The sequence below is a fragment of the Peromyscus leucopus genome, chromosome 9 (genome assembly GCF_004664715.2).
Source record: "Peromyscus leucopus breed LL Stock chromosome 9, UCI_PerLeu_2.1, whole genome shotgun sequence".
NCBI lineage: Eukaryota > Metazoa > Chordata > Mammalia > Rodentia > Cricetidae > Peromyscus > Peromyscus leucopus.
In genome coordinates, this window is record NC_051070.1 from 43,900,925 (window position 1) to 43,916,972 (window position 16,048).

At 37.2% G+C, this 16,048-nt stretch overlaps 1 protein-coding gene across 4 annotated transcripts in view; it reads left to right on the top strand.

The window, feature by feature from the left end:
• Naa16 (N-alpha-acetyltransferase 16, NatA auxiliary subunit) overlaps window positions 1-16,048 on the top strand; it is a 58,058-nt gene that overhangs the window by 17,887 nt on the left and 24,123 nt on the right. For all 4 annotated transcript variants that reach the window (XR_003735549.2, XM_028878631.2, XM_028878640.2 and 1 more), the window contains exons 7-9: window positions 831-950; window positions 4,568-4,663; window positions 7,826-7,932. Coding sequence is in view for 3 of the 4 variants with exons in the window: in XM_028878631.2 (XP_028734464.1) it covers window positions 831-950; window positions 4,568-4,663; window positions 7,826-7,932 (323 nt within the window). In the remaining variant the exon portion in view is untranslated. The remainder of the gene's footprint in view (window positions 1-830; window positions 951-4,567; window positions 4,664-7,825; window positions 7,933-16,048) is intronic.

Below are 16,048 nucleotides of genomic sequence, written 5' to 3' on the forward strand. Positions count from 1 at the left end.
TTTGGAATTTGGTTATATAAAACAAAAAATATGAATAAATTTATTATATGCCACCTACCCCAGTATGGTGAATGTTAAATAATATTATAAAGATATTCCAAAGCTTTGTTTGAAATTGATTCCTTGGGGGATGGGAAATATTGGCAATAGGAATGAATGTATGGTATATTCATTTAAGAAAAGCCTCTTTTCCCTTAGTTTAAGTGTGCTTCCCATTGTGTCTGAGGGCTTCAGTGCCTTACCTCCCAGACTCATTTGCAGTTTTTCTGACTTAGTAAAAAGATTTGAACCTTAAAGGTGACTCACACGTGAACATGGCTTATGTTTATTGCTGTGAAATAATAATTAGTTATATAATTGTACTGAGTTAACTTACACAATTTTAATCTAGAAAAGAAACAGAGAACAGACAGTTAATATAGGAACTGTTAAAGGAAGACATTTAAATCTTACAGTAAGAAGGTTGGCATATTCCATTTGGATGACTTGCTAGTTGGATTTTACTGTGTAGGTTTTAATTATCTCCAGGAGGCTATAAAAATACGTATAATGAAAAGATACTTTTTTTTTTAACTAAGAAGTTAGTATCTATCTGTATATTTAGGGAATTGGATGGAGCCGAAAATGAATATGGTTCATTTCTGAAGACAAACTATAAATTTATGTTTAGTTATATAAATTTTATATAATAAGGCCAAAGGAAGACATGTAGAATTGGGGTTTTCATAAAATACTAGTTTACCAGTCATGATTAGAGAATTATCTTGGGTCAAAAAAAAAAAAAACCTAATGTTTAAGCAAAATGAATGTGACTTGAAACTTAATTTTAGGGGAAATGCTGTTGAAATTGGGAAGATTGAAAGAAGCCAGTGAAGTATTCAAAAACTTGATTGACCGGAATGCAGAAAACTGGCGTTACTATGAAGGCTTGGAAAAAGCATTGCAACTCCGTATGTAATGGCTTGTCTCTTCTTCCTTAAGGAGCTTTGGAAGTATGATAAAACGAAAGCTGTAGTAATCCTTGAGAGTAAATCATTTTAGCATTAACAGTTATTTTTTTATGTAGTAAAGTTACAAATTAAATGTGGGTGTGAAAGTTCACTAAATATACGTAATAATAATACTAATAGATGATTTTAGGTTCCTGCACCCATTTAAAATCTTTTGTATTAGGGTTTGTATTAGTCAGGGTCCTGTAGAGGAACAGAACTGAGAGTATGAATATGTGTGTATGTATAAAGGGATTTATTAGAGTGGCTCACAGGCTGTGGTCCAGCATCCAACAATGGCTGTCTTCCAAAAGAAAGTCCCGGAATCCAGTAGTAGTAGTTCAGTCCACAAGGCTGGATATTCTAGCTGGTCTTCAGTAGACATCGGAATCCTGAAGGAACAGGCTCTAAAGTCAGTGAAGGAATGAAAGTAAGGGTCACTTAAAATCTTAACAGACAAGGCTTTGTGGCCGGGCGGTGGTGGCTCACACTTTTAATCCTAGCACTCAGGAGGCAGAGGCAAGTGGATCTCTGTGAGTTCGAGGCCAGTCTGGTCTACAGAGCGAGCTCCAAAGCTACACAGAGAAACCCTGTCTCAAAAAAAAAAAAAAAAAAAAAAAAAAAATATATTTATTTATGTCTGAAATAAGTTATAACATTTTTTTGTTTTCTTAAATACTTTTTAGGAAAATGATTAAAATATTGACTAAATACTGTTTAGTCAACAAGGCAAAAAATGCAAAAGTTGTATGTATTCAGGTTGGAAATGTAAAATAACTATGACTTTTGTCTTTAAACTACTAGTTATTAGCTATGTTAGTTACTTGACAAAAACAAGAGGAAGATTTATTTTGGCTCACCGTAGGCATGGGGTGGGACAGTGAAGTGTAACAGGAAGCAGAGGTGACTTATGCGGGTGCTCAACTTGCTTTCTCCTGTTCCTTTATTCTACCTTTGAATTTCAACCCATAGGATGGGCTACCCATATTCTATATGGATCTTTTCCCTCCGTTTAACCTCTTTGGACACTCCCTCAAAGTCAGACCCAGAGGTTCTGTTTAGGTGATTCCAAATCCATTCCGGTTGACAGTGAAGGTTGACCTCCACACTGACATAGCAATTAATAATGAAGTCCTTAAGTAGTTTAGTAAAGTAAGTACCATAGTTTACATTTTAAGGTGCTTGATAGTATAAATTGTTGATTTTAAAACTACTTACACTACCCATCTTTTTAGATTCCTTGATATGTTTTCCCCCATGATATTCTGGAGCTCCAACTTATGACTTCAAGTAGGGCATTAAAAAAGGACCACCTTGACTTAATACTAATTAAACTACATACATAAGACTTGATGTTTTCTGGAATGCAGCACAAAGTTATCTTTTGTTTTATTTTTTTTTAAATATAGTTTATTATTCTAAAACTAGTAACATGGAAATTTTGTTTTGTTTTGGTTTTGGTTTTTTCGAGACAGGGTTTCTCTATGTAGTTTTAGAGCCTGTCCTGGAACTCACTCTGTAGACCAGGCTGGCCTCAAACTCACAGAGATTCGCTTGCCTCTTCAAACTCGAGGGATTGAAGGCATGAACCACCACCACCTAGCTGAGAACTTTAAAAAAAAAAAAAAATCAATGCCAGGCGGTGGTGGCGCACGCCTTAATCCCAACACTCGAGAGGCAGAGGTAGGCGGATCTCTGTGAGTTCAAGGCCAGCCTGGGCTACAGAGTGAGTTCCAGGACAGGCTCCAAAGATACACAGAGAAACCCTGTCTCGAAAAAACAAAAAACAAAACAAAACAAAAATCAGTAGCTTTCATTATATATTTTAGGTAAAGGTTCTTAATATTCTATGAAGTCTCCAAATTGTTAACAATGTGAACAAAAATATTTTTCAGATATCCCCATTTTAAAAATTCAACCACATTGGCACTCCAAAGCTAGGGGAATGTATGAGTCTACACAAAAGCCCAACATTACCTCTTGAACTACAGTCTTTTTTTGTTTGGTTTCTCTGTGTAACAGCCCTTGCTATTCTGGATCTTGCTCTGTAGACCAGGGTAGCTGCAAACTCACAGAGATTCTGCCTGTTTTTGCCTCCCAAATCCTGGGATTAAAGGTGTGTGCCACCACCACATAGTTTACAATCTTTTTATAATTTTGATACAAATAGCCCTTTTGCTGTGGCAATACCTTCTTTGCATTAACTAAGGGTTAGTTATTGATTTAGAAGCAGTATCTCTGTGTAGCCCTGGTGTACTGGAACTCTGTAGACTAAAGCTAACCATGAAATCAAAGATACACATCTGCCTCTGCCTCCTGAGTACTGGGATTAAAGACATGTGCCACCATGTCTGTTTTTTTTTTTTTTTTTTTTTTTTTTTTTTTTTTTTTTTTTTTTTTTGATTGTACATGTGCTCCATGTCTGTTGTGATGAGTTATTCTTAAAATTACATTTTTGTGATCTGAATTAGAACCCTACAATTTAAAAAAGTTTTGTTTACTTTTTCTTTAAAATACTGCTATAAATAATCTGATTGCTTATGCACAGTAGTATCTTTATAAATTATGCAGGAATTACACTGCTTCTATTCTGGATATAGTATGTTATTCTCATATGGATTTTCTTTATGGTACTAAAAAGTTAAATGATTCTCTGATTGGAGTTACTACTGTTATTTTATTTGAGAAAAATAATTGCCACTTTAAAGAATCTATTTTTTTAGATTGATCTATATTTTATGTATATGGATGTTTATCTGCATATATTTCTGTGTTGTGTGTGCCTGGTGCTCACAGAGGCCAGAATAGGATGTTAGATCTTTGGGACTAGAATTACAGACAGTTGTAAGTCATCGTGTGGGCTCTGGGGAATTAAACCCAGGTCCTTTGCAAGAGTATCAAGTACCCTTAATAGCTGGGCCATCTTTCCATCCCCTAAAGAATTTCTAGTGATTTTTGTGGAATTTCATTGAAAATTTCAAGTGTCAAAGCAATCAAGAAGTATAGTTCATTTTTAAACTAAAACATTTATAACCACAATCCTAAAACAGTTATTTAAGCGTATAGGTATTGTAGACTTGTAGGGGGAGGCTTTGTTAGTTTATAGTGTTTATATAACATGTATAAGCAATATGTTACAAAATGATTTTCTTTTTCATGGTTTGAGAACTAAGGGATAGAAGAGAAATGCATCTTTGTCTGACTTGATGTAAGTGATTTGAGTTGGATATAGAATCTAGTGAAGAAAGGACTGTTGAGTTTCTCCTGGAGATTTGGTTTAAAAGGAGGATTTTAAGATGTAGCACATGCCTTTAATCCTAGCACTTGGAAGGCAGAGGCAGGTGGCTCTCTGTCAGTTCAAGAGCTGAACACACGTTACACACACACACACACACACACACACACACACACGATGATTTCCTGATTATAGTATTTTTATCACCCCAGTTTTAAATGTAATTTTTGGCAAAATTGAAAGCAGTTTTGACAGTGATAATACAATTTTTTGTCTTAAAGTTTGTTACTGTTATAGATAAAAGTTATGATGCTATAATCTCATGCATTTTTACTGACACTAGGCTCTTCAGATGAGAGGCTTCAGATTTATGAAGAAATCAGTAAGCAGCACCCCAGAGCAGTTTCACCGAGAAGATTGCCCTTGAATTTTGTTCCAGGTAATATTAGGGTATCTTCTGTAATGCTAATGCTTTTGAAATTAATAGGTACCATTCATGTTTTAAATTTCTTTTTGTGTTCTAGATATATATAAAATCTTAGGAGTAAGAGTGGTCATTTATATTACAAGCCAATTTGTCATCAAGCCCCCTGAAATACCATTGGCCACTACCAATCAAATGGCTATTCCCAGTGTAAAGAGGCTTAGAAATACCAGCTTTCCTAACATGAAACTGTTGAGGCTGTAAAATGATGTTATGATGTATGAAGTATTGTTGCTAGAATAGAGAAAGAATAGGGAGCACAATGTACAGTCTGCCAACAGTGCTGAGGGGGATTTCATTGTGGCTTAATCCAGTGTGTATTTGGACTCCTTGGTTTCTGCTGGTGGGCATTTCTCTAGTCTTCCTGTTGTTTGGCAAATCATTTGGTATCCTCCAATAAACTGACATGTCAAATAATATGAAAACAGATGTGTACATGGAAGAGAGAATTGGGCACAAGGGGAAGTTGTCAAATAGCATCAGAGGACAGTTATTTCCTTTAAACCTGAATATATCCAAATTCATAAATCTCTGTAAAATTCCTATTCTCTCATCAAAGACATTGTAGGGAACATTGATCACTAATATAATATGATTTCAGTAATCAATTTAAAAAAATAAATATTTTTAGAATATAAAAGAGTGATCAGTTATGAATTTTATTATATAAATAATGTCATCCTTTGATATATAGATTAATATTGGTTTTAAGTATTGTAAGCTATATGTACAGAAAGATTTTCTTAACATGACTTTAAAAAAGCAGCTATATTTAGAAGATAAAATTTCTTAGAATCGATGACAAATTACAGATGAACCGTTGTGATTTATGTGGTAATATTTTCAAGTTTTCCATCTTTTTAGGGTATATAGTCAAGGAAAGAGTTGTGAGCTCTTTGTGCCCTTCACAGTATTTGAGAAAGCACCATTCCTTTGAAGTCCTCAGTATCAGTCCCTTTTTTTTGTTGTTTCCTGTGACAGAGATACCGGAGATGAACAGCTACAAAGGGGGAAAGATCTGTTTTTCTTATAGTTTCATAGATTTAGTTTAGTCCATGTTGCCATTGTTTCTGGATTCATACTGGAGCGAATATTAGTTGCAGAAGTATATAGCTATCAGATGTCAGGAATGAAATAGACAGTATTTATAGAGTAACTGATAGACCCCAGATACTGCTTATTCTACACTTATTTCAGCCATACCATAATGCTCTTGATACTGATAGGTGTAGTCTCAGTTTACATGACGAAACTGGGTTTAGTGGGCAGGTCATTTGTTCAGGGGCTCACACGAAGTAGAAGCATGCACATTCTTCTAAGCAACAGCCTCTTACTGTTTATCTTAATATTATTAATTCCTCTGTATACCTGAGGAAGTACTGGGAAGATAGGATCTTTGAAACTACTTTTGGTTTTAAGGGAACTGCTGATCTAGTAAATGTAAACATTACTTTGTGGCTTTCAAAAGATGGGTGTGTATGATTTCATAAGAGATTAGAAATCTGAAATCATTTTTATGATGTTCAGTGATATTTCTTATTCATGTTTTACTTAGTGCAGTCTGCTCGACCAGATAACCATTCTGCTTTGTTGGGTTGGTTTGGAATTGCTGGGTTTTATTGTGCAATGTTGTTACTCATAAAGAAACCCAGGAAAACATTTAAATAATATGCTGGTGTATGATGCCTTGTAAAAAAGTTTTTAAAATTCACTTGTGTGTATGTGTTAGATCGGGGTGGTGGTGGGGTTGTCTGTGCGCATATGCCACAGTGTGTGTGTGTAGGTCAGAGGACAACTTTCTGGAGTTGGTTCTCTCCTTCCGTGTGTGTTCCAGGGACTGAACTTGGGTCATCAGGAGTGGCCCATGCATCTTTACCCATTGAGTAATCTTGCTGACCCTCATGTTTCTGTTTTTTTAATGAATGAATAAATCCAAGCCTTACTGTCATTATGTTCCTATATCTTCATTTAAAAGTAGATTTCTTTCAGTATTTGCTCCCTCTCTCCTCTCTTTCCTCTTGTCTTCCTCTTTTGCTGTACCCTCATTTCCTTCTCCTTCTCTTCTTGATGAGTCTCACATATCCTATTCTGGTCTCCAACTGCTTATGTAGCTAAGGATGACTTTAAATACCCGATTCTTCTTGCTCCACCTCCCTAGTCCTGGATTAGAAGCATTTGCTGCCATACCCTTTTTACTGTGGTGCTAGGGATAGAATTAAGGGCTGTTGTGCATACCAGGGAAGCTCTTAGTAATTGAACTGCAACTCTATCCCTTTTTAATGTTTCTGTTTACAAAAAAAGTGACACCAACTGCTTCTGATTGGTGGGTACACTTATGATCACAATACTCGGGATCCTAAGTTAGGAGGATATCAAGGTTGGTTGGAGCCAACCTGAAACATACAGCAAAGGTTTGTCTCAACAACAACAAAAGCGAAAATACTAGAATTTTTTGTTACAGGTAGCAATAATAGGAAAATTACTTGCTTGATGTTGCAAGTAGATTATTTATTACTTCATAGCTAAATGCCTCAGCTCAATCTAATGTGTAACCTTTTAATGTCTTATTCTGCGATGTTTTTCTGTTGGTAAATATTTTTAAATTTTTGTTACAATCACTGTTATATCCCTAGTACTTGAAATAATGTTGGGGTATAGTAGGGTACTTGATACATGATTGTGGAATGAACAAATGTTGAAATTGGCCATACTACTTTAGTGTTTAAAAGAAGATAATTTGCCTACTTCTTGAAGGTAGGGCCAGTCATAGTATATGTGGAAATCCCATCTTCAGGGGTTTGGACCAAGTCTGTGTTAGGGAGAGCTTAGGAAGAATACCTGTTCTTATGATTGTAACCAGGGTGGTTAGTAAATTATGTTATCTAAAACTGCATAATCTTTTCATTTATTTGCCTCTGAAGTGTTCCTTGAAGATACTTTGAACGGAAATTATAGGAAATGTCACCTGCAACATTGCTGTTATGCTGCTTGTTATATGACAAGACAGTGCTGACTTGGGGGTGTAAAATCTGGTTGCAGAATAGTTGTTCTGAAGGAGCTCTATCTCTTCAGTTTTAACAGTTGATTCCCTCAACCAAAGTTTGCTTTTGTCTCTAGGTAAAAAATTTAGAGAACTCATGGATAAGTTCCTGAGACCAAACTTCAGCAAAGGGTGTCCACCCCTGTTCACTACTTTGAAATCTTTGTATTGTAATAGAGAAAAGGTAAGTTTGGTTTTTAATCAGTTTGCTATTATAACAGGAAAATTTTTTTTATGTATTTTTTTTCTTTATCTTTATTTTATATATATTTTATTTTACAGTACCATTCAGTTCTACATATCAGCCATGGGTTCCCCTATTCTCCCCCTCCCTTCCCCTCCCCTTACTCCCAGCCTACCCCCCATTCCCACTGGAAAATTTTTATGGACTATGCTATGATTTAATTATTTTCTCTATTACACCAATGCTTGTCTTTTTATCTAATATGCCAATACTATATACCAAATGCATATGCATATAGTATAAATGTTAACAAAGGAACTACCATGCTATGAAGTTAATAGCAAGGAAAGGCATTTTAAAAACACTGTGATATGCCAGGTGGTGATGGTGGTGGTGGCACACACCTTTAATTGTTTATGAGATTGTGCAGGCTATTGATCTTTTTTATTTGTTATCATTATGTGATCATTTTTTTTTTTTTTTTTTTTTTAGTTTTTTTTTTTTTTTTTTTTTTTCTTTTGTTTCTTTTTTAGGTACGTGATGTAATGTATTAGTGGGCTGAGAGGTGTCAGAGTTAAAAGCACTGCTGTTTTCAGAGGTCTTAAGTTCATTCCAGCAACACATGTGGCTCACCATCTATATGAGATCTGGTGTCTTCTGCATACAGGATAACATTCAGACAGAACACGTATGTATAATAAATAAATAAATCTTTAAAGATTCTATTACAGTGTGGTATGATGCCTTCACTGGGGGTGGGGGGGTGGGATACCATTAGGTCAGTGGAGTATGAGAGACCAGTTTTAATTATAGGTTGAGTCTATTGGTATAGTTTTAGGAGTTGGGGAGATAGCTCAGTCAGTATAGACCTTACTGCACAAGCATCTATGTAAAAAGTGGGTGTGTTCTTGTAGTCCAGTGCTGGGACATGGAGGTCCTGGGGCTTTCTGGTCACCCAGCCTTGCTTAAGTGACCAGGCAGGTTTCAGTGAAAGAGCCTGTCTCAAACAGCAGGGCACATGATAACATACACATGACAAGGTATCTGCATACCTGTGTAAGTAAGTGTGGTGAAGAATCTACCTCTGTTCTTAAGTCTTGGTTGTCAGTTTGAAAAATAAGTAGAGAATAAGAACTTAGGAGGAAAGCCAGGTGTTGGAGCACACACTTGGCAGTTCTTGCTGCTCGGGAGAGAAGGCAGGGGATCACTTCAGCTCAGGACCTGAGACTTAACTAGTGCATCATAGTGAATCCTCTCCAGATGAAAAAGGGGGGAGGGTTAATTGAAATGAAGTTATGCTTTTATTCCCAAGTATTGTTTCTTATTAAGGTCTAAAATATTATGTTCAGTCATTTTTGGTTTTTTGAGACAGGGTTTCTCTGTGTAGCTTTGTGCCTTTTCCTGGATGGTCAGTCATTTTTATAGTTAGTTTTTGAAAGACACTGTTGGGTATTAAGATTTTCATCAAACATCTATCAATTTATTTATGTTTGACCCTTATTTTAAAAAGTAATAATCGTGAATAATAAAATGTTGGAAATAAGATCAGTGGTTAGAACATATTATTGGTTCAGGAAGCCATGAGGGACCCACACAAACCATGTTCACATCATAGCAGTTGATGAGTTCCTGACAGTCGCCTCCTGTTCCACTCGTGAGTATGTTCTGGTTTTGTGAACCACAGCTTATTGGGAATTCTGACTGTCACTTACTTGCTTGAGCTTGAATCACAAAGATCATAGGTCAAAGGCCTTGGTTTAGGAAGTTATCTCTGCAACAGGCACAGTATTTTCCCAGGCTGAATTTCAATGAAGCTTTAATAGAGCTTTTAATAATTAAAATATAATATAACCCCTTTAGTCCTAATCTAATGTAACTACTTGGAAAAAAATATTTAAAACAAGAGAAGATAGTTGAACTTGGAAGATTTAAAGATTGTGAAAATTTTAAGACATTGTGTTAGCGTCCGTCACTGTGAGAAAATATCAGCAAAAAATAACTTCAGCTCAGGAAAGGCTTATTTTGGTTCACAGTTTGGGGGCTTGGTCTGTGGTTTCTTGGCTCTTGTTTTGGTCCTGTGGCAGAGATGAACATCTTGGTGAGGGGAATGTGTAGAGGAACAGACTTGATCACATCGTGGCAGGCAGAAATTGAAAAGGAAAAGAAAGGACTGGAACATCAATATACTCTGAAAGACATGCCTTGCCATGACCTAACTTTGCTCCCACATAAGGTCCCTCCTAAAATTACTGCTGTCTCCCATTAGTGGCATCAGTTAGGAATTTAACTAGAGGATCTGAGTTTGAATCTTAGTACCTACTTAAAAAGCCAGGCATGGCTGTACTTACCAAAATCCTCTCAGCCCACAGTCTAGCTCAATTGGTAAGCTTCTGGTTCACAGGGAGAGACCCTGTCTGAGGGTAATAAGACAGAGTTATAGAGAAAAATGGCAGATGTCTTGTCCCAGGCCTGTACATGTGCACCAGCACACTCAGGTACATATACCACACGAATACAATACACACCTCACACACACAATTAGCTCTCAATATATAACAGAAATGAACGATGGACATTACATTACTGATTTTCCATATTAGATATTACCTACTTGATAACAGAAATAGTAAGAAATGAAATAGGTTCCTATAACTGAGAAAAACTGCTAAATTAAAAAAAAAATTGTGTGTATAAAGTGTGAGTACAGGTGTGCACATCCAGGACACCCTTGTGATGGTCAAAGGACAGCTTTGGGGAGTTGGATCTCTTTTCACCATGAGTTCTAGGGATTGAACTCAGGTCATTAAGCTTGTGAGGCAAGTTCTATCCCACTGAGCTATCTTGAGTAACTTCAGTGGATGTTTTGTTGTACTTATTTTTTAGTTATTTATTTTGTTTTGATGAACTCTCAGTATGTAGTCCTGGCTGTCCTGGGACTTACTATGTAGATCAAATTGACCTTGAATTTACAGAGATCCCTCTGCTTCCTGAGTGCCGAGATTAAAGGCCTGCTCCACCACACACAGCTAGTTTGTTGTGCTCTTGATTATTTAAACTTGGTACGGAAAGTATGCTTACTCCAGAACTGTAAAACTTATTTCAAACCTGTGTCTTGAGGGCTGGCAAGATGGCTCAGTAGGTAATGGTGATTGCTACCAAGCCTGAGTTAGATTTCTGGGATTCACATGATAGAAGAAATGGAGACTTTTGCAGGCTTCCCTGTTTCTCTATGTGTGTTGTGATGTTCCTGACTGGGGAAGGGTGTACCTGTGCACGCGCACGCGTACACACACACAAAATAAATAAATATGAAAAAAAAAAACTCTGTTAGCTAAAGTGTTTGCACACCGTCAGTAGATGGCAGTGTAGGTTAATGAAAACAAAAATAATTACCACATACTTAAAACAGTTTGAATACTAAATTTCTAAACCTGAAAGAAGTTTTCAGTTGCAAATATTCTAAGAAAGATTGATAGGATGGTTATGCTACATTAAAAGATGTCTGCTACCTTTAATTTTGTTTTATCCATGTTCTTAGACTCTTGTATATGTGTTAACTAGAGGGCTTGTAAGCAGAGATTGTAGACAACCAGTTTCTGATTCTGTCTGGATTGTCTAAAACTAGGGGTCTTGGATCCCACCTTCAGAACTGTACCTTTGAAAAACAATTACATTAATCTCCAGATCATGAGTTTGTTTGCTTACTTGCTTGTCTGTCTGTCTATCTATCTATCTATCTATCTATCTATCTATCTATCTATCTATCTATCTATCTAGATATATATATCATCTCTCATCTATCTAATTTATCTGAGATAGGGTCTCCCTAAATAGCCCTGGCTAGTCTAGAACTCACTATATTAACAAGGCTGGCCTGAAACATAGAATTCTACCTGCTTCTGCTTTTTCAGTGCTGAGATTAAAGGCATGTGCTGCTTCATCCAGCTCATGAGTTTACTTAATCTTCACTGTTTTCTCTGATAAATTAATGGTGAAAATTGAGGACTGGCCTTTATTTATTTTGTTGATAGAAAATACACATAATTATGGAGTGCAGTGTGCCTATTCTGTACATGTATACAGTATCTAGTGACCAGATAGGGTAACTAACATCTCTGGCTTCCTAAATAAATCATCTGTGTTAGCGAATTTGGAACTCCTATCTTGTAATTTTAGAAAAATATAAATTGTTAGGAACTGTTATTACCCCATTTTGCTGTAGAGCAGAGCCTCTTAAACTTTTCCACTTGTGATGCTTTTTGCCTGAGAAGTTTATTTTTGTTTTTTTTCCTTTGAGACAGGATTTCTCTGTGTAGTTTTGGTTCCTGTCCTGGATCTTGCTCTGTAGACCAGGCTGGCCTTGAATTCACCTGAGAAGTTTTTATTAACCCCTTGGTCTATAAGTATATGAAATAAGTATGTAGATCAAACATTTACTGATAGTAAACCATGATGAAATTTATTTTAAAACACTTTTTTGGTCCACTTATATCACTTATTAAAGATAAGGGTGTATTTGCATACTAATGGTGGATGTGCTTATCAGTTTTTATCCAAAGGATTAAATCATGGCTATATATTTGGTTCTGCAGGACATAGAGCACATTTAGGTCCTTTAAACTAAACTTGATTTTTATGCTTATGATGTGTATGAGTCTGCACAAGCATGTGGAGGTCGGAGGATAGCTTCAGTGTTTGTCCTTGCCAGAATTCTACCTTGTTTGAGTGTCTTGTCTTTGCTGTTGACTGCATATACCATGCTAGCTGGCCAATGAGATTCTGGGGTGCTTCTGTCTGTCTCCCATCTCCTTATAGGACCACTGAGATCACAGGCACATGCAACTCTGCCCAGCTTTTATGTGAGTTCTAGAGGTCAAAACTTGGGTTCTTGGCCTGAAGAGATGACTTAGAGGTTAAAAGCACTGGTTGCTCTTTGAGAGGTCCTGAGTTCAATTCCCAGCAAACAGATGGTGGCTCACAACCATGGATAATGAGATCTGATGCCCTCTTCTGGAGTGTGGGCATACACGAAGGCAGAATACTGTATGCATAATAAAAGAAATCTTTAAAAAAAAAAAAAAACTTGGGTTCTCATGCTTGAGTGGCAAGGGATTTACCCACTGAGCAATCAGTGGTGGAGCTAAATCCTCAACCCAACACAAGAGTTTTTGTTTTTTGTTTTGTTTTGTTTTGTTTTTTTCAAGACAGGGTTTCTCTGTGTAGCTTTGGTGCCTGTCCTGAATCTCACTCTGTAGACCAGGCTGACCTCGAACTCACAGAGATCCGCCTGGCTCTGCCTCCCAAGTGCTGGGATTAAAGGTGTACGCCACCACCATCCAGCTGATACTTTGGTTTTATATTTGCCAATGCTTAGAATATTGCTTCATATAAATAAATATATGGGGCAAAACGACAGAAGCATATTTATGACTTTTCAGAAATTGTTAGAAATTCTATCCTAATCCCAAGCCAGAATACATTGAATTAACACCCCCCCCCCAGCTGAGAACTGAACCCAGGCCTTGTGCTTGCTAGGCAAGTGCTCTACCACTGAGCTAAATCCCCAACCCCTGAATTATTTCTTAAAGATTATTTATTTACTGATTTTTTTTTTTCTGCTTTCAAGACAGGGTCCCTCTAGGTAGCCCTGGTTGTCCTGGAACTTACTTTGTAGACTAGGCTGGCCTCAAACTCACAGAGAACTGCCTACCTCTGCTTCCTAGGTGCTGGGATTAAAGGTGTATGCCACCACCGCCTGGATAAGATTATTTACTTATTTTTATGTATGTGGATATTTTGCCTGAATGTATTACCTTTGAACCATGAGCTGCTGACACTGATGCTAGGAACTCAGCTCAGGTCCTCTGGAAGAGCAGCCAGTGCTCTGAACTCCTGAGCCATCTCTCCCACCTCCACTGAACGATTATTTTAACGAAACCCATGTCAGTAACTTACACAGAAGTTTTTAAAATTCTAATAGAATCCAAAGACATAGTAATTTGATACTTAGAGTCTGAAGAATGATGGTAGGAAAAATATTAAATGGCTTTTTGCAACTAAACCATAGTGCTGCTTAAGAGCAGAAAACTGTGTGCGTAGGAATACTATAATTCATTGTGTGCTTGTCTTGAATCTAAGCCACGGTGTGTTAGGTAGCGTTTGTTGCCGTGAATAGTGTAGTGACAAGTGCAGTACAAAGTGTGCTTGTTACATGCCACCAGAGACACGTGGTAGTCACTGTGTGTCTTATTTTGAACTATTTCTTGGTCACCGCACATTCAGCAACCTTTCTATATTACCAAACATTTGGAGTCTTCCGTATTTGTGACCTCTGAGCCTGCAGCACACAGCTTAAGAAGCGCTAGAGCAGTAGACTATACCCTTCTTGTCTGTTTTGGTAACTGCTACTACACTTTCCTGTTAGTTTATGTACCTGTTACATCAACCTTCTATCCTCCTCACCCTTCTGGGCCTCCAGTGACAATAATTGTAGGCTCATGAAGTCAGCTTTTTAGATTGCACATCAGAGAAACCCATCTTTTATTTTCTAAAACATGGACTCACTATGTAGCCCATGCTGGTCTCAAACTTACCACCCTCCTGAGTGCCTACATTAGGTTTGTACACCCCATCCTAGCATCAAAGTCTCTTTTTAAAATAGCCGTTCAGTAGGACGTGTGCCACTTGCTTGTAATCCCAGCAGTTGGAAGGTTGGCTTGACTTTGAGGCAGCATGACCAGCTCCAGGCCAGCCAGCCCTCTGTACCTAGACTCTGTTTTAAAAACAAACCAATCAGAGTTATTTAAACTACTGTTTTAAACTAAATTAAACATTGTTTGTCTTTAGAGAAACATTTTAGCCACTTTCTACTAATAGCACGTTTTCATTGAGTATGTTTGACTGTTTTTTGTTTGTTTTATTTCATTTTATTTTATGTATGTGTCTGGGTGTATTACTTGCATGCATGTATTTGTACTATGTATGTGCAGTACTCTCAGAGGCCAGAAAAAGGGAACCAGATTCCCTGGAATTAGAGTCACAGACAGTTGTGAACCACCAGGTGGGTGCTGGGAATTGAACTGCTGAAAGAGTAGCCAGTGCTCTTAACCACTGAGCCATCTTTCCAACTCTAACTATGTTTTAGTGACATCATTGTGTGTCAATCTTGTTCACATCCCCCTTTTTGTTACACATTTTCTACTCTTAGATAGTTCCTCCTAGTCTCCCCATTGCCCTTCCCCATCTCTTCTGTTAAAGATGTATTGTGTATCTGGGCATGGGTATGTGCATGTGAGTGCAGATGCCCTGGCTGCCAGAAGCATCAGATCCCTTGGTGCTAGAGTTAAAGACAGTTGTGGCATGGGTGCTGGGAACCAAACTTGGGTCCTCAGGAAGAGTAGCAAGTGCTCTTAATCACTGCGCCATCTGTCTAGCCCCTGCCTGTCATTGTTTAAGTCGCTAATGAATCGTGCTGTGGTATGCAGCAACATACCAAAAGTGTGTAAATTGTGTAAGCCTGAGAAGTGTTCTACTTTGGTACTGGGCAGCATATGGTTCATGACTTCATGGATGCTAACTCTGACATTGTATGGTACAGATTAATTTGCATTCAAAATGAAGACAATTAAATTATACTGTCTTTTTTCTATTAAGTGGAATGCATGTAGAGGTTTCTTTCACAGCCATGTCTACCAAATTCTGCACTGGCAGGAAATGTGTAAATAGTACATTTTGATTAGTTCATAAAAGAGGGTTGGGGAAAGAAAATAAATTAATTGTTCTGAAAATCAGAATCTTTTAAAAAGTTCCAGTTTTCATAAAATAGTAACAGTCAACGATGTTTAAGAACTTGTTTTTGGCAGTATTTAGATGAGGGAATTAGGAAGGAAGACCTCCAATTGTATTAAGCACAGATTCTCCTTTCTGTCCTTTACCAGGGTTGTTGACAGTAGTAAGCAAGATATAGTCATTGAACATTTTGTTTTGTGTATGTAGTGTTTGTACGTGTTCCTGTGGGTTTGTACACCTATGCATGCAGGGGTATATGCATGTGTGTACGTGAGTAGGTGGAGGTCAGAGGTTAATATCAGGTGTTTTCCTCAGTTATTCTCCGTTT